Source organism: Sinohyriopsis cumingii, chromosome 15, assembly GCF_028554795.1.
Source record: "Sinohyriopsis cumingii isolate HCF-2022 chromosome 15, ASM2855479v2, whole genome shotgun sequence".
Taxonomy (NCBI): Eukaryota; Metazoa; Mollusca; class Bivalvia; order Unionida; family Unionidae; genus Sinohyriopsis; species Sinohyriopsis cumingii.
Window position 1 is genome coordinate 117,211,733 of NC_142975.1, and position 20,595 is coordinate 117,232,327.

The 20,595-nt window shown below is 33.8% G+C and overlaps 1 protein-coding gene across 1 annotated transcript; it reads right to left on the bottom strand.

The window, feature by feature from the left end:
* Positions 1–1,206: 1,206 nt before the first annotated feature.
* Positions 1,207–20,491, bottom strand: LOC149782555 (uncharacterized). Its single transcript, XM_089935155.1, has 11 exons — positions 20,355–20,491; positions 10,175–10,341; positions 9,531–9,603; positions 8,576–8,738; positions 7,180–7,447; positions 5,093–5,449; positions 3,878–4,263; positions 3,139–3,272; positions 2,537–2,714; positions 1,246–1,441; positions 1,207–1,210 (listed from the first exon to the last, which is right to left on the bottom strand). Exons 6-11 carry the CDS (start codon positions 5,356–5,358, stop codon positions 1,207–1,209), a joined length of 1,164 nt encoding a protein of 387 aa, XP_089791281.1. The 5' UTR covers positions 5,359–5,449; positions 7,180–7,447; positions 8,576–8,738; positions 9,531–9,603; positions 10,175–10,341; positions 20,355–20,491.
* Between the last annotated feature and the right edge of the window lie 104 nt (positions 20,492–20,595).

Consider the following 20,595-nt stretch of genomic DNA (forward strand, 5'->3'; position numbering starts at 1 on the left):
CATGAAATTGAATAAAATAAATTGCACAAAAACTCTAGCATCAACACATTTCCATGAAATTAAATAAACGATACATATATGGAAACCTAATCATAGAAAACACATTTGTATAAACAAACAATCAAACAATAGAATATTACGTGAAACTAAAATTGCGTACCTTGTTGATGTTCTCTTTCAGAACATACGTTTCCGAGCATTAAAACCTGTCTTTCTTTAACAAGACGGTCTCCTGGTCCTTTTCTTGTTGAACAAGGAGAGCAATATTCTCTTTAGGCCTCCTCGGAAGTCTAGACTCCTCTTTCAGGAAATTCCAGACTTATGAATTTTGACTAGGTCGTCACTTTAAAGTCTGATTGCTTCTAAAGTGCACGCCTTAATTTATTCTGCCCAATCGTAGGCAGCGGTCCCTAATTTTTCCCAAAGAAATAATTCCTTTTATCAGGTTTAGACAGGTCGGAATCTGTGAATGACGGTGCGTAACTATTTCCCTTTGAAAAATGATAAGTGGACATAGGTTCCTACCAAGCGGTTAGGGTTGGTAGCTCAAATGTTTACTTAGTAAGGGCCGTGTTAAGATAGCCCGGTCAATTTCACTTAGTTGGAATGCTGCCCCTTTGAAGTTTACACTGACATGGGCAGAGATGAACGAAGAAAGGTCGAAGTCATCCCTCACAACACTTTTCTGGCTTAAACGCGATAAAATATTAATGACCAATACATTCAACTTTAAAGTTCACTGCAATTCAAACTTCGACACTTCACAGTGTTATTTTCGATTTAATTCATAATACTATAAATTCCTCTTAAAGTTTCATTTCATAACTTATAGAACTAAATTATTTGTAAATTGTCATCATCTCTGTGAAGTTTATGATAAAACAAATATTCAATGCTAGTAAAATCAGACAAATAAATTGCTTTTTTTTCCATTCCCTATCTCCAAGCAGATTTTGACTGAGGTGAAAAATGTCAGATTACATTTTTCCGAAGTATTCGTTCAGAAATGCATAGTCAAAAAAGAAAAATAATGCGGCATCATCTGGTAAATGTCCCAAAGGTAAATAAAGGACATTTATGCAAGTAGAACTTCTAGGAAGCATACTTCCATCATCAAAAGATTCAATCTTGGGTGGCATGTAGTATCCTAAAACTGGTATCTCTGCAGATGCCGTCACAAACTGTAATATTTTCTCCAATGTAACATTAGCTTTCTCCGTTCCTCTTCTACCACCTATAAAAAGCAATAGAATTATATATATATATATATATATATATATATATATATATATATATATATATATATATATATATATATATATATATATATATATATAGGGTGGCATGTAGTATCCTAAAACTGGTATCTCTGCAGATGCCATCACAAACTGCAATATTTTCTCCAATGTAACTTTGGCTTTCTCCGTTCCTCTTCTACCACCTATAAAAAGCAATAGAATTATATATATATATATATATATATATATATATATATTCAAATATATGGTCTTAAACCAAGTGACAGAACAACGCGAAAACCAGCAAGTTTTGTAAAATTTAACAACTAATTTACTTCTCTAGAATACGAAATGAAAATTTAAAAAAGAAAACTTGCAGTATAGTGAAATGGATGCCAAATAGTCATAAATGTTTTATTACAAGGCCAAAGATGTAGACTAATCGGAGTGAATTCCAGTTTTGAATGTGCTGATGTACCAATAGCCGCTCGCTGATATTGAATGCCGTTCACAGTGCGGTGAATACAAAAATAGGGGATGGTGGTTGCGTGCTGAAGAGTGATTCTTCTAGCATTCTGTTCAGGAGTAGGTTTCATACAATAAACATAACATCAAGTTTGTTATTTAATAAAATTAAAATGTTGTTTTCATGTGTTAATGCCGAATATATTTCATGTGAAACAAAAAGCAATATATTTTATATTTGAACATGTGAAGCTCGCTGAAATGGAAATGTCACGATTTTATACTACACAATGAGATATAACCGGTATTAACACATAGAAAAGGATATATATATATATATATATATATATATATATATATATATATATATATATATATATATATATATATCTGTGTTTGTGTGTGTGTTTATCGGTTATGCAAACCTAGCTAGCTGCCACAAAGAAGGACTGAACATATTGTTTTACAATAAGTCGTAGAAATGTGAATGTAAAAGAAGAAAATGTCCACCTCTCTTTAGAGGCTATATAAACCTTTCACATCGAACGTCTCTCAAAATGTGTATGTATTGGAGTCCTAGTAATCATGCTAATCTAACACAACATAGGTACAACGGACTGAACACAGATACAATTTAGATAGTATGGAGTAATTCAGGAGTAAACATGTAATATCATTATGTTAATAATAATCTTTAAGAAACTAGTTCAATTACAACCATGGCGCAAACGAAAAACATTTACCACATATTTCATTTTGATAAATGTATATCTATAATCTATGCAATCAGAACGACCTCTTTCTTGTTATCTTTACAGATGTTATATATTTACCTGAAACTTCTTTAAGGTATGCTATGAATTTTTGATATGTACCATCCTCCTTTAATCTTCTGTTAGATCCGATATCTGAGAATACTGGTTTTAGGACATGGATCAATTTTCTCTGTGTCAGAGTTGACCATGCAGAAGGCCTGAAGAGATATTTAATACACGGCTTTCGGCACATTAACTGAAAAGTAACATTTCAATAAATAAAAAAGTTGTAATCGACCCAAACTGTTTCATTGGCAAGGTTGCAATAACAAAATGGACTTTGTACCATAACTTCTATTTGCACATAAGACTTTATTATCAGTTTGATTCTTATCTAGTTATGCGCGTCTTCAGTTTACCTCTCAAGAATTGGAAAATATGAGGGTTACTAAATTTATAAAGCTTGATGAGATTAGCTGATATTCACATAATCTAATACATGCTAAGCTTATGCTTTTAAAATAACCTTAACAATGTTTACAATCCTTATTTAATAAACAAGCTATATTGTATATTGTGGTCCCAAAATCACTGCCAAAATTTTTAGTGTATAATGATAACAGGTTACAAGAGTTTACAGCTGTAGGTTTGGGAAAGTTTAGATACTCATTTGTGCTTACATCAACAAAACCAAGCCGATTTAAGCCATCTCTAAATTGTGCCTGGACTGGTGTTAAGTTTTGGGACAGGAGAGTTTCCAATTCTTCTTCTGTTAGGAAACATGGTAGAGGCCCGTTCTGCATCAGTGACAAACCTAAAAATATTGTTAACAAGAATAGAATGGGTACTTTAGAAAAGTATCAAAGATGACGCGCGTGTGATATTAAATGAAAGATATATTTAAACCAAATGAATCATTTTTCTGTTTCACGCTTATTAACTCCAAAAACGAGGCACAGCCTCTTAAGCAAGAAATGTGGGTCATCACAATCACATCTTACTAGTGTTGAAATACGTGTGACATATAAGTGCACGCCAAAAATAGCAATGTATTGACCATGCATGCAACAATGTCGTGTAAACTGAAACTGAGGTATAGGAGTTGAAGAATGTCAGAAATATTTTTGCTAAAACAGTTAGGATCGCTTTATATGTCAAGAGAGAGAGAGAGAGAGAGAGTATACTTTCGTTCAATAACAGAATGAAAGACCTATACCATTAATTTACACGACAGACGATTTGCTTTATCGATTGCTTACCAAATTGCAGACCAAAGCTATTTATCACAAAAATTAACATGAAAGCATATTGTGCTCTGCCTAATTTTCACATCGCAAATATGTTGTCCATTGATAGCCGAATTATGACCAGCATAGTAAAAATTAAATCTACAGCAAGTAACGAAAATATAACACTTACCACAAACTAGTCCTGCACCAAAATAGTATTTCCTTTCAAGTCCACCGGAGTCATCTTTCAGTGTGCATGCACCCTCCTCAGCCATTTCAAAAAGTCTCCATTCTTCTTTTATTATCTCTTGCATCATATGAGTGAGGAACTCCTTCCTTGGTCCCCCTAGCTCGGAAGCCTCTTCTCCATAAAATGTCACCTCAAGGGATACCGGAAGGTTGGGCGCTTCCAAGATCTCCTCCATTCCTGTTGCAAACATATTCATCCGCGACACATAGATGGGTTGGGTTTCACCCTCCAGCGGTTCTGTTAATGATGTTTGGTCTAATTGTCTTCCAGTCATTACAGATTTTTGAAAATAGCGCAAGACAACTACTGGGTCATGAATGTCCTTGCTGTGGCAACAAAAAAGAGGAAGTCAAGGTACTTAAATTACTAAATTCAGGTGGAATTTTGTAAACTAAGAAGGCGTCAATATATACTGAAACAAGAGAAAAGAAAAGCAACGGAGTCTAATAATGGCATCCGTCCGTCTACGGGAGACGATGGCATAGCTCCAAAGTACGCTTTTGCTTATCCTTCTTTTTTCTTTTTAGAAAAAAAAAAGAAAAAAAAAAGAAGGATAAGCAAAAGCGTACTTTGGAGCTATGCCATCGTCTCCCGTAGACTAATTCAAAGGGCAAACACTCATTCATGTGCATGTGGCAGTGAGAAATAAAGATATCCACTGTAAACATGTAATTGAAGCCAAGCTATATACATGAATTAATATATTTTACTTGGATAACAAAGCAGAAGATATTCAACAAGATTAACTAGTTAATAGATATATTAGCAATCGGTGCTTATCGGTGTGCGTGTGTTTGTGTTAAACCAGTCTTTAATGTTAAGAAAACAGTTACCTTTTTGCAGATGGAAACATAAACAGGTCACTTGGCACAAAAATACATAGTCCAGCATGTAAAATGAACTAATTAGAGTTACCTGCATCTTATTATGCATTATTATGACTCATCTAGACAAAAGAATTTCCACTATCTCATATAAAGTAGTGTATCGCTGAAAAGGCACAGATTGGCCTCAAGAAGGAAATTTTGTTTTTCATATACTTTGATCAAAGACTTTTGATCAATTTTTTTCTAAGCATGAATGCATACAGCAACCATACAACGTGACATCTCATAATTGGATCTTTCCGAAAAATATTTTTTTAAAACATCTTACACTTCTTCCAAAATCACAGCCATGTTGTCAACTAAACAAGAAGACCTGTAATTTGTCATTACAGTATGATACAGATCACCAATGTTGGGATGTCCGGTTACATCATTATGACGTTCAGTGTTTCTTGATCCAGCACCATGCTCTTCACTGGTACGTTGTACTATTGCTACTATACCAGCATGCTCGCTAGTCCCTGAGTTGGGAAACATGGCCACGACATTATCCTGTTGTCTGATAGTTGGAACTGTGGGTACATTACTGTACATTGCACCAGTGTTGAGAGGTGGGTCTAAGGTACTGGTGTTGTTGTGTGTTGTTACAACACTAGGCTGCTCACTAACGTTAGCTGGATCATCGCTGAAAACACATAAATATATTTACAACATTTGACAAATCAGATGATTATAGATCGATTCAGATTTATGTCGTCCTGTAAGTTTCATAAAAAGCATATGCATTCTACAAGACATATATTTTAGATAAGAACTGTACTGTAATAGTTGAAATATATGTAGGACATAACTGGAATGACTATGAAGTGGCATATTTATTAATCAAGGATGATTAAATTCCATCATCAGACTCTGTAACATGCAAGAGCATTGACAATGAAGCAAAACATCGCGTAAAAATCCACCAACAGGACATTTAGTTAGTTTACATGGGTAGTGACCAGTGGACTGAGTAAAGGGGACAATGTATAATGTATGATCAATCTGCACTGGAGCCTCACTTTCTTTTTCACTAAAGTGATGCTCTATTGTGATGCTTAGTGGATTCCATACATTTATATGCAGTCTACTTCCAGTAAATCACATATCAAGTTTGCAGGAACTGTACGAATGTAAATCATGTATCAGTTGTACGTGCAACTATACTATACTCTACACAGATATGAATCATTTTTCAAATGTACAGGGAGTTAGTTACACACTCTACACAAATATGTATCATTTATCAAATGTAGAGGGAGTTAGTTACACACTCTACACAAATATGAATCGTTTATCAAATGTAGAGGGAGTTAGTTACACACTCTAGACAAATATGAATCATTTAAAGCAAATAATCAAGCATTGAAGGATGGACAGAAGACCGTCACACAAATTGTCTAGTCCTGAGTCAAGTAGATCTAAAACCGAGGTTCAAAGACATACAACTTGCTTGAAAATTTCAATGAAATCTGCATCTTCTCCTGATTTCTGAAAATCATAAAAAATATGTGGTTACGTTTTTAGCAATAACACTCTCAATCCCCAAAATTACGTAAATACTCTGCACACATGATACCATCGCATAAATTTAGTGATCTAAACAACATGCACTTTCTAACCAAACGAAATGCATACCCTTTGATTCTGTCTAGGTATCAGTAAAGTTTGTAAAAAAATACTCTCAACAGAAAAGCAAAGCAAAACTTCATTTACACAGCACTTCATCTTCGCTAGCCAAGCTTCCGATATGATAATCCTATCTACACCTTGGCGGATCGAACATATATACTGGTGCTTTGTCCTAGCGACATCTATTGGATTTCCTGAACTGCCTCCCATCGTACATAATACCAAGTAACCAATAGTGTGGTGCATTCTACACTGGCCGAAAATAATGGAGGCAATTGACCTAAAAGGATACTTTGGATGTTTAACCTCGAAAGTATAACTATGTACCAGAGTGAAGCCATTACAGGTGTATTTGAGAGAAAGGAAATTGTGCAAACACGGACTGGGACTAGAAAATTGCTTACTTATCCGTCCATTCTAGCTGTGTGCTCCCCTTGTCCCAATCATGTAGGAACAGTGTTCACATTTGAACAACTTAATTTTAATTGGATGCGGTGGCTTGCCGTTGCATCCAGTGAAATTCATAGACATGAAACACAGAAATATCTGCCCGATACGCCGAGGCGGTGATAGGTTATCATATCGGAACCTTGCCTTGCGAAGATGACAGCCCTTAGAAATTGCACCTTTGTCTAATATACATGAATTGTATATAAACGGAGGTAACATACTGTTGGATTAATGTTAAAGCTTTAACATGAGCAAAATACCTGATACAATTAATTGATAATCAGACTACCTTACCTGACAAGTTTGCATGTGTTCTCTCAGGTCCTTTATAGGTACCATGCTTGAACAAGACAAACACTTTTCTTGCTCTTCAAAAGAGTCTTCTATGTCAATTATAGCGATACTCTTCTGAATCGGCCTGATGTATATGCGACCTGTACCGAACTCCCTAATGTCTTCTGCACTGCATCTTCCGTGACTTACTGTGGTTAAAACTTTTTTGGAGTTACTTTTTAGCGTTAACAGCTCAAAACCACCACACTGATCTCAAGCCGGAAAAGAGCTGGAAAACAGATAATGAATATTACATTTTTTTATTTTCGAGTACGGATAACACTTTTATATCAATGTTCACTTTTAAACTCAATTTTAAGACAATTATGTAATGTGTTTGTTTGGCGTTAGGATTTCAGGAATAAAGATATGGTTAAATTTATTTAAAAGGTAGGTTCAAGCTGGAAATATTGAATGGATGATGTTGAGTGCTGAGAGGAATCGTCATCGAGTATTATATTTCAGTAATTTCTTGAATATCATTCAATTATTTTTACTCAGATAATATTGTTTTGTGAACGTATCTAAAATTTGGTTTATACTTTTACTTGATTTTGACAAGTAAACCGTAGGACATAGCTTGTTCAACCAAATCTTACTTGTCCGCATAAACGTTAAGAAAAACACCTGGTCTTACAAGTACAGTATTAAAACTAATCGCAAAAGGGGATACAGTTAAGTCTATAAATAAAATAGACAATATCTACTGAATCTGTACATTTCAAATTTTACATAGTGTTTCTGAACTTTTATTTTGTGGAATATTCTATTTAAAAATGCAATAGGAGCTTAACGCATAATTTATGGTCCAACAAATATTAGCTTCCACCACTCCCACTCACACATAAGCTTGATGGTTTAGCAATAAGTACTTAATTGTTTGATTTACCAAGAAACAATATTCTAAGTAAACATTGGAGAAAAACATTTCCAGCTGGAATATTCTTTTCATGTTGAGGCTTGGAACACCTTGAAGATGGGAATTTGTACATGTTCGCATTGTTGAGAGGAATTTAAGTTCTATGACTCAACAGATCTGTATATTGTGAAATAGAAGTGCACACATAGGTACAATTTGAAAGAGACATTTGCATCAAGAAAAACAGTAGATATAACTCACATCAACAAGCGATGGAGTATCTTCTCTATTATGACTTCAACTGTAACTAGATGAGCAACCTAGAGGCGGAAACCGAGTTGCACAGTGCCTACCTGCTGTTGCTTTTTTTTTTTACAGTTCATTCTCTATAGATTTAGAACGTAACATACAAGCATTTATTCGCATGCACTTCACTCGTTTCCTTCATTCCAAAAATTTGCCGATCACCTTTCATTACTTTTTCTAAAACATAATTACCTTAGTATGGCCTGTCTCACTTGGTCATGCAAAGCATCAGCAGGAATAATAACTTTCTTTTCCCCAAGGCCATTTTTACGTAGGATTCTCCTTTCTTACAGAAATGGAATATTTGTAGAAGTATTGGAACTCAGACAAACAAAAGATCGAGTCATAGTGCGACCTAAAATAGAAATATGTATCACCGCAGTTTACTTGTTTTGGTGACTTATCAGGACATAAAAATGAGCAATATTTCCTAAAACTTTATTTAAGTTTATGTTGCATGAGTGAAGCAGCTAGGTATGTGTTTGTGAGACATGGATGCCCACACGTTCCTGTTGAACAAAAATTCAAGTAAGAAATAAATATGCATGTGTTTATAAATCATACTTAGGTTTCATATTCTCTGTTGCAATAGTGTGTGAAAAAATGTGATAAATTCCATTTTGTAAATTTTAAATGTAGGCATTTCATCAAAATCGAACAACGTAAATTTGTGAATCGTCAAACACACTAACGAAAAGACATAGCAGAACAAAAACAACAACAACATAAGAGGGGAGAAACAAACACATATTAACATTTGTGCATCGTAAGACAGACACACATCACGCAGACAGTCAATACAATAGTTGGGGTACTTATTTTATATTCAAAATAGTACTAGTACAGAATATTAAAAAAGAAACAAACACTCTGCCTTGTTCTAGTTGTTAACTTGAATGTTGAAGTGATGTGGTGCTGGTTTCACATCAAGACAATAAAGGCTATATATTGACTATATATATGGGATAACCTATCTGTGTGAGAGTATTTGTGTGTCTGTGTGTACACGTTCAACCTGATGCATTGTATGAAATGTATTTTTCCATTCATAAGTGTTGTCTTGGGTGCTTAATATGGCAAAAAACAAAACAAAACAGAAATAAAGCAACTATATAAAATAGTGATATATAGTGATAATGAAGGGTACCTTTTCTTCTCCCATCAATCCTGACCAAATTGTTATCAGTCCTACCAGTTCTTGACCTATATGGATTTAATCTCTGTGCAAAACAAAAAGAATATATGACAAGTCTAAATGTACAGAAAAAAAGATTATGTGGGTTTTTCTCATATAACAAAAGATGATGCCTAGGTCATTATATTTTGGGGGAAATCAATAACATTTCATGGTGATATTCGTTTACTCTTCTATTGAAAGAAGACCTGTTTGATACACTAGGCTTCTATGAATGTTATAGGGCTTATGTGTATGGAAACACACTTTATGAATCATAACGTTTAATTAAAGTTTAGCGGATATTATATTTTTACACATTATCAATAGGACATTAGCAAGTTACGGAAAGGCAAAACTATAAATTAGTTGGTGTTAATAGTTTCATTGTTTTTCGCATAGCATTTAATTCAGTTTAGTGGCTGTTGAATCGACTAAACTTAATGAAATTGATTAAATGAGACAGTTGCATAAACTTAAGTTAAAATTCAATTTTAAAATCTTCGTGGCATCAACAACTCAGGACGACAGACAGAAAGACGAAACACCGTGATGACAATGATGTAGCTCATGGAATTAAACAGTGCAAAAAGGAGAAGTTTGTTGAAATTATATACCATTGTTCTACTAAACAAGCGTCTGTGTTCCTCTGATACCGATGAAGATGATGTCTGACTCGCAGATGAACCAGATGCAGAGGATGTAAGTGATGATGGGGTGGAGGAAATCTGGTCTGCGACCCTCCTCAAGATAGATATGGCATCATCAAGGTTTGTACTCATGTCTGAATTAAGAATAAAATTGGTAATAGTTATGGAACGCCATAAACAGTACTTGCGTGCAAGCTGCTTGTATGAATCGTTTTCTGTTCTGTAATATCAATTAATTGGTTGTCACAATGAGGAATACGTACGTGTGTGTGTGTGTGTGTGTGTGTGTGTGTGTGTGTGTGTGTATGCATGTGTGTATGAATGTATGTATGTTTAAATTTGCATTGTTTGCTTGTTAGTTTTGTTTTAAAATTTTTATTTCACTTTATACTATTGTCATGTAATATTGTATGTTGGACTTAACCCAGTAAAAATTCAAGTTCATTTTATATTCGAATTTAATTACTGATTGTATTTTAAAGACTGTGAACAAGTAATATATGGCTAAAATATTCTCTTTGTGTATGGGGTTGATATTAAAATCACTATCAATAGAAGTAGACATGTTTATTTGGGTATGGGTCTAGTTTATTGGAAATTCCCCATAAATTGCCAGGTTTTCCTGTTGTTTACTACATTTTGTATTATAATTTTAGAAATAGTTATAAATAATTACAACTAAGATTTTATTTTGTAAACATTAGGAGCCTTCTGTAAGGGTTTGTATGACAAATGGTAATTGTGACCGGAGGTCAAGTAGTGGACTATATAATATTGTCACTGGAAAAATTATTCATTCGTGATTTAAAATCTTAGTAGAATTATTCTGTATTATTGTTGTGACCAGTAGTTCAAATGGGCTGGAATTTTAGTTATTCCAATTATTTCTTCTCTGGAAATACAAACGTGCTCTGATAACATTCTTGGAAATAGAGACTTGGATTTATAGTGAAATACGAAAAAGGATATAATCTCGGATTGTATTATTGTAATCCAACAAAAGACTCGACAAAACAACACTTAATATGCCATCGCAGGCACATCAACCCTTTCAGCGTTGGATTTAATTTGGATTTCCACTAAAGTTTATTCATACCTCTTATCATCGGAACTTTTGTCTGCAATTCTTTGATTATTTTGGGATTTAATTCGCAATACCATAATTTCTTTCTCTTTATTTTCACTTTGTAATCAAGGGAATTAAAATCTTTGTTGACTTTTTCACAGTCTGTTGCTTCTCACACTTTTCTATTACATATATAAAACGACAGAGTCGTAATAATGTATGTATGTATGTATGTATGTATGTATGTATGTATGTATGTATGTATGTATATGTGTGTGTGTGTGTGTATGTGTGTGTGTGTGTGTGTGTGTGTAGCGTCATGTCTATCAAATCGGATAGTAAATACGTAGAATAGTGTAGAAAAAGTGTCAAAAACGGAGTGCTCATGGCTAGAAACGTGAGGTCTTGGAAGTGGGGAATCTGTAGGTAACTCTGAGTTACTGTAGTGAACAAAATGGCATCGACTTTCGACGATTGAGGAGACCAGTATAGAAATGCTTTACATAATGAATAAAGCTCCTGAAGACAGTTACACAAAGGTACATATGAACTATCTTGTGTAAATGCTGTCTAACCCTAAGGCATAATGTAATGATGCGGACAAGTTGTAGCATTGTCTGATATAATGCACAGAGTAAAGGCATCGGCGACTTTTGACTTGTTTTACTAAGATTCTTCCTATAAAACATGTTAGTCGGGTCTTGATGCTGAAATTATGCATAATTAGACGTGGACACGAAAGATTTAAACTTTATAAGAAAGATTGTTGGTAAACTGCATACAGTAAATCGCATACATAAGAAAGTCGGGAATATTATCCTTCACTTAGTAATGAAAGGTTAATTTCTAGCCCTGTTAATTATATTTTTCTTATTTATTAAATTATGGCAAATTGTTCCTTGTAAACAAGTTGGTATTGAAAGAAATCAACACACTCTACATGTATGTATGTATGTATGTATGTACAACACATATACAAATAATGACAAGAATGCTGAAAAAAAGACAGACGATCCTTACAAAACTATTTTGCCATTATCGTGCAACATCATTACTGAATGGATACTGCCCTGCTGAATTACTACTGATCGGAAGAAAATTACTTTTTTGGGGGGGGGGTGACCAGACAGATCCCCCCCCCACTTAACCAAAGAGGAAATTGTTTATGTGTTTGTGTTTCCCCCCATATATGTGTTGTATCTGTTATTGTTTTTGAAGGAATTTAAACTTTAAAATCAAAGTTTGAATTTAGAAATTTTGATCGGGGTATTTCTAAAATGGCCTTAGTGTATCTATAAGGTTGTACGTCCGAATAAGGTTTCTGTCACCTTTTCCGGATTTCCTCCCTTAGTTCTTTTTAAGTGACCTTGCTACAGGTCCCCTATGTCCCATGAGTGCTATATGTTGGTGCTATTTGTTTTGTTTGCTATATTTGTTTACGTGTTGGGACTTAGCTCTAAATCATCTTTATAACCCAGTTGTTCTATTTCTCCCTTGATGGGATTTTTGTTTTGTTTTTGAATTTTGACGAGAATGCGGTGTGTTACTCTATAAGTTTAAAACCTTAGTGGTTTGGGTGTATGTTATATAATACCGCTCTCGTATGTCAGAGATAAGTAAATGTACTCGAGATGGGGTCCATACTTTATTTATTTGGTGTATTTCTCTCATCTCGAGCAGGTTATCTTGTATTTATTTATTAGCCAAAATTTCCGAGACATTTTTTGATGAAAGAGTGGAAGGAAGCAAAGCAAGGTAGAAGAATAGTAAGTATTTAAATTTTTTTTTTTTTAATACAAAGGAAAGAGTGTTCTGGCAGGAGAGCGTCCGTTAGTCTTTCCCAATTTTTATTATTTGTCCACATGATCTCATTGTGTCCACTATGTAATCCGTCACTGTATATAAAGTCATTTTGTCAAAATTCCCGTCCAAGTATAGCAGATTTTGTGTCTTATGTGTAGTTGTCTTTCTAATCTCGTCGATTACTTTTTGTCTTTTAGTTTGTCTTTGTTCACACTGTAGTATTGTATGTGTCTTACTGAAGTTACATTTTTTACACAGTGGGCATTTAGGCGATACTCTGATCATATGCCGCCGCACTGCAACCTCTCCTGTTAACCACACATTATGCATGTATTTAAAGCAGAGGCTCTGTATTTTTAAAGATCCTAACTTAATCAAATTCCCCCATGCTAGTTTCCAATTTACGTATCTATTTTCCAACTCTACTTGGCTCATTACTTTTTCATTACTTTTTCTGTTGCATTTTCCCTAATCCACCCGTATGTTTTTTCCTTTCCTATACCCCATAAATCTACTTTGTCTCTATATTTAATTAAAACTTCCCTAATTTCTCTCAATTTTCGCGGTGTTTCTAAAAGTCTACTTAATTTATTATTTGTATATATATCCTTTCTGTGTCTCATGAGCAAGCCAAACCAATATATGTATATGGCTTCCCATGCCATATCGGGAACTGCTTTTAAAATTTTAAATCTATTTATAAAATTACTAGCTACTTTGCCACCGGCACCAGAAAACTTGCAGCAGAAAATGGCAAGATTTAAAGAAACTGAAGAAATCGGAAAACTATAGACATTTAATGCTCATGCCTACCACAGTATCAGAGCTTGTCCGAGTGATTTTTTTAAAACCCTGATACTTGACTCTTGATGAAAGCAAATCAGCATCTATCAAGCAAACTTGATATTTCACACGTTTGGGAAGACTGCGAAACCCACATGAGAGACAGAACCATTTTAAATGTTAACATACGCAGGATTTGAGATGTAGCGTTAGCCTAATTCTAATTAGCTTTAAATATCACTCAACAGTGCTTGACAAAGAAATTAATCAGACATTCTACACTGGACTAGAACTGATTTACATCAACAGCTGGTTGATGTTATGCCCTCACAGGTTTTAAGATCAATGAGAAAAATAGTTTGAGGGCAATCGTGTCTCCGCAGCTTTACTGGTGTCTTGTAATTAATAAATAATTAGTATGCGTTTAATACAAATACGCCATATAGATTAAACCTATTAGTTCATATTATCATAAGGAAGCAAATATCCATTAATGCGCTGCTATCCTTTTCACCATCCAGGTTAGTATGCAGAATAAAAGCCGACTTTTACCAATTGAGTCTAGTTCACCCTTCATTGATAAATGGTGCACACCTGGAATATTCTGTTTCATTTATAACTTCGAACTAGCAATTGATAGCAGCCTATAACAAATCATTATTCCTCACCACATACTTTACTTCTTTCACACTGTACCTTACCTTCTCAGTTAATAATCGCCGTCATATTCTATATCCCATCGTTCATTCAATGATTCTACATTGCATTTATCTGGTAAATCACTAGACTCCATTAAAAATAAACTTCAAATCGACCTCAACAATATATCAGTTTGGTGTCATCAAAATAAAATGCATATTAACATCTCTAAAACGAAATGTATGACAATTGGAAAAAGGCAGCGTCTATCTACTAACATGGATTTACGTCTAACTCAAAATGGCTTAGACGTATCTATTGTCAAAAATCAGAAACTTCTTGGTATCTACATTGATCAACACCTCAGCTGGAATGCGTATATCGATCACCTATGTGCAATGATAGTCAAAAGAATAACTGTTAAAATTGCTTTCGAAATTTCTACCTTCCCAATCACTTGAAATTTATTTTTCGGGTTATATACTACCACTGATAGATTACGGCTGTACCATATGGGGAAACACATCCAATTATAATCTGTCCAGAATTGATAGACTCCAGAAAAGGGCAGCCCAAATCATACTGAAACTTTCTGTTATGACTCCCACAAATGTTTTGTTTTCACGTATGAAATGGCTACCTATACAAAAACGTATTCTTTATTTTAAAGGAATCATGACATACAAGTCTTTCAACGGTCTTTCTCCAGATTATATCTCTAACATAATTGAACTAAGATCATCGAATACTGAGCGTAATCTCCGATCGACGACTAACAACGATCTCCAGATTCCTCTGTCGAAAACCAAGCATTACAAAAGCTCATTTTTTGTATCAGCACCTACTATATGGAATTCCTTATCAATGACGATACGTAATTCAACTTCCCTTGCTTCTTTTAAAATATCATTAACGAAGTTTTTTCTTGACCAGCTGGAATGACATACTAAAAGCTCTGAATAGAAAAATTTATAATCATATCCATGATTGATATATCCAGATCTAATTATATATATATATATATATATATATATATATATATATATATATATATATATATATATATATATATATATATATATATATATAAAGTAAGACTTATGCTGAAATGTATGTACCTGTGTATTGTGTGTACTGAATATTGTTCATAGTTGTATGTTTCCCAGTATAGTCACACATAGTCAGAATGAGTGCGACGATACCTGGTTATGTGCATGATCTTATATTTTTATTTTGTACATTTTTTTTTCTTCTTATTTTGTTTTAAATATTTAAAAAAAAATTGTAACATAGCCGATTAAAAAAACTGAGGACCAGACGGCAGATGGGTCAGCCATCACCAAACGTGTTATCCTCGTTAAAGATAGGTAATTATTATTATTATTATTATTATTGATGCATACTTCACTGATCGCGTAACTCATATCCACGCCTGAGTTTTACATATTAATTTCACGCGTTTCTCTTTGTTTTCCACCTTTGGTTCAATGTTAATTTCTCTTTGCATAATAATAATAATAATAATAGTCTTATGTGATGATGGTAACACAATTAGTACCGAAACTAACCTCACTTGTGGCACTTTATTATCTACATATGTAGAGGCAAATATATAAAATACAGTTGAGAAACAAACATCGTACAGAAAAGGTTTAATGATTGATATACACAGGAACAATTAAGTGTTGATATAGCACAGAAAGCATTGTGTACACCAACATGCATGATTGAAAACTTTTCATTCACAGAGAGAGAGAGGGGGGGGGGAAGCTGACCATAACCGGTTATAGACATTATTTAGATTGTATCCATTTCAAACGCCTGTGACGAAAGGAATGCTCTGATGGTTCTTCTTTAACATTTATAGGTAGACAGTTCCAAATGATTGGACTCATGCTATTTTTATACAATTCCATTTCGGGCTTAGAAAGAAGAAAGTTACAATTTGGCATAGAGCGTAGTATCGATAGACCAGAAACTGTATTGACATTATTTGTCCTTTTACTGAACATATTGTTTATATAGTTTGGCGTCGAATCATTAGGAACTAAGTCTTTATACTGTGAACAAATTTCTTTTAGAAAAATTACCACGTATGATTTTGTCACTCATATTTATACGTAATATTAATTTCATGTCATACGCTATCATTATTCTCATCTCGTTCTAAGTCATACTTGCTGTACACATATTGATTGGAATGCATCTATCGCTCTCCTTTTCATAATGTATTTTCTTAGTGCGCGCCTGCGCATGTGATACTGCTGACATATATACATATTTTATTGAATAAAATCTATGAGAAAAGTTATAGACCGCTACTGGAGTTATTCTTCAATAACAAAACATTACAATCACCATCACTATTTAGCACCACTTAGACCAATAACTGGTGGCGCCTCCAGTCATGTCAGAAAAATGCGGAGAAGTGCTTGTAGGTGTGTACAGCACCACAATAAAACAATATAAAGAGAATAAATTAAAGACACCAGCATCACAAATATCATGTTCAATAATGATAATAATAATAATAATAATAAGAAGAAGAAGAAGAAGAAGAAAACTTTACTTGACATAATAAATCTGTTGATGGTGCACAAAGTTAGATTTTCTTAAACTTTACGGTTTCGCTTGTTTCTGTTACTTAGTTTAACACCATAAAGTTGTAACACTTCATACAGACCCAAACTTAAAGTATCAAGGGATGCTAATTGTTGATACACGTTCCATGTTGATTTGTTTGATATATTTGGAGATGTGAACAGTTTGTCTTTCTAAGGGCTCATCACATACCACTTTACAAATATGGAAGTCCTTGTAGTGTTGAAACATATATCGAAAGAAAGACAGCGATGGAATCAATTTTTTTCTTCTTTCTGAATTATCCCAGGATCATGTCTCTATGATTCTTGTAAAATATTTTCTGTTTTCACAATTTTTCAAGGAACTTTACAAAACCATATATTACCATGAAGGTTCCATCTTCGTTTTTATAAAAAAATGTAGACGCACCAGAAATAATGTGCAGATGGAAACTGGAATGGAATTATGAAACTAACTCACATTAATAATTAATTCAAACTAGATATTCTTATAAAATACAAAGTTATTATTTTGATACTAGGTTTTATATATATTGGAAGATAAAAGACTAAAACTTGGGCTTATGAAAATAGATGAAATGTGGACAGAAATAGAAGCTACAAAAGAATAACTATTTAATTATTATGCAACTTGATAAAACTTGTTGCACGAATGTTGCATGCACAAGGTTCGTGTAAATTTTAATCATAAACTTTTATAAACTTCCATGTTAATATCTTTTCAAAAACTTTATTTTAATTTAATTTTTATTATTATTTTAAATTATTTATTTTGATTTAATATTTTATTATTTTAATAGCCGTAGTTTCTTCAGTGTTACTTCTAATATACATATAGCCATATAGTATTACCGTTTACTGGTAATACATTTAAAATATAGCCCAAAAACAATGTCATGCCTAAAGTACATCCTCCTTTATAGTGACCAATATATAAGAAATAAAGCAACATATACACCGACTTTCTTGATATGTGGAAGCCTGTAAAACTGACAGGATTATACAATTTTGGAGAGAAAGCTGTTATTGGTTGATCTTAAAATTAGTCAGTACTGAAAAGTTATAAGCTACCATGACAATAAATAAACAAATAAATCTATTTCTTCTTCTTTCTATTATTATTATTATTATCATCATTATTAGAAGAAGAAGAAGAAGAAGAAGAAGAAGAAAAGCAAGAACAAGAAGAAAATGAATTATCTAAACTGATATAATGGTATGGTGATGACAACAATGATGATAGTGCTGCTAATGGTAATGATGATGAGCTGGACGTTGCTTATTTTTTGCTTCAACATTATTTTTAATCTGATTGTATATATTTGTGATCATCTAAAAAAAACTGTTCTGCTAAAACACTTTTGGGAACCGATGAAAATTGGACTTAAATATTTGATGAAGAGGTACAGTGCTTTTGTGGAATTGGTTTTTATATTTGTGTGTCAGTGACACAATTACACAAACGTGTCATTTTTTTTCTCACTTCCACAGATTATCACATCATCAGCTAAGGATGATTTACCCTAGCTACCTTATGTTTCATCGTCTCGGAATACACAACGATGATAATGTCCTACTTTAATTCTAAGTTTGAATCTCTTCTGACTAAAATGGACTATTTTAGTAATAAACTAATATCGCTCATTCGTTTTATCTGATATTAAGTGGCATAACAAAGAGATCTGGGGTGGGGTGGGGGTGGGGGTAGGCTCAACTGAGCTGAAGGGCTTGACTTATATTTGGAAGCATACGATTAAGAAACGTTGATTTTAGGTCTAATATGATGTCAGGAGAAGAAGTAGATAATATAAGCTTGCATGCAGTAGTGTTGTAAAGGAGGGTTTGGGGTACGGACGGAGTGTTTGCTCCGTACGCTAATGGCATTGGGGCACCAAAACCACGGATGGGTGCCAGAGGTGTTGTGGCGCCAAAAAACCCTTGGGCTATCATCGTCGTCCCGACGCCATTTACCTTTAGGACGCCAATGCTTGCATGCAAAGTTAGAATGTATTTATGCTTTAAAACAAACATTGCTCTTGTGGCAGTGACAATTTGTTACTTTTGACATGACATATTATTATTATTATTAATTTTGATATTTTGTTCTTGTTGGCACTGCCAATGACATCAAAGTAGAAAAGTGATAAAATATACCTCGCTTCGGTAAAACAAGATGTCGAAAGTTCGAAACTCGCTGTGGCATCCCAATTCTTTTGCAAATACCTTTTTTGGCATTTCTTTCAAATTCGCTCATCCCAATTTTACTTTTTCAAATTTTTTATCTTGAAAATGAATGGCTTTTTTATATTGATACCCACATTTATCTTTGTATGTGTCAGGCTGCCAAACAAGAGGTCGCAATTTTTTAAACACTTTTTTGTATTTTTTAATTCAATTTTTTTTAAAATTTGCTCATCCCATTATTATTAATTTTTGTTTACTTTTTGAGATGTTTTTTATGTTGAAACAGGCAATTGAGCTAAGTACAAATACATACCAAATAGATACTACTTAAATCGATGGATATCAGGTAAAATCTAGCATTGGTTCAGCAGTCAGCAGAAAGCAGAAAGTACAAGCTTCGACCTTTCTATTGGAGAGAGAGAGAGAGAGAGAGAGAGAACGTCTTTACCCTAAGGGCTACGTGGTATCACTTACAAATCGCTGATGCTGTTTTTTTTTTTTTTAAATTTTGATAGAATCCATGGCCTTTCCTTGTTATTTTCATACATCATTTGCTAAATCGTGGGCTTATTCAAACATGATCTATGCTTCTTCTTCGCCATAAAACACTCCAAAGGAGGTAACTGTTTTTTGTTCACGTATTATTCTTTCAAAATATATGACTAAGTTCCCCCACCCCAATTTTCAATACGTTTGGAAAGGAGAGTGGCGTGTTTGAAGTACACTAAGAGTCGTGAATAAGGGATTCTAAGAAAAATATAGACTTTGGACGAATAATGCGTATGCACGTAGGGCCGGTAATGTAAAATATACCAAAATTGACGGGAAACACATTTTTTGGCTTAGTGTGAAAGGTCATTAAACATGGTAATTAATATTGATCAAATAAAATCAAGATTTAATCTCTTTAGTTGATAGATCTCGCTTTGTTGAAGTCTAAGAAATTCGCGCAGTACAGGGCAGAACTTGAAAAAAAAAATACACGCACATTCATTAATGTGGATAAAATCACTTTATGCTGATTGGAAAATACTGTTCTTGTTTATAAAATATGAAAAGAAACACTTACCTTTGCTTTGCTGTCCAACTGTCGTCTGCAAAAATCTCAGCCGAATGCTGTAAATACGCCCGTCGATTATGTTTCGGCGTGCTGACATCATACGTCACAGATAACAGCGCCCCCCTGTGTTTGTTTGGATTTACGCTAGCTGATTTACACTTTGATCAGACCGTTTACATTCCATACATTTCATTTAATACCACATCATTTGGAATATGAGCTGATCATTCCATTCTGTTCTTCAGACCAT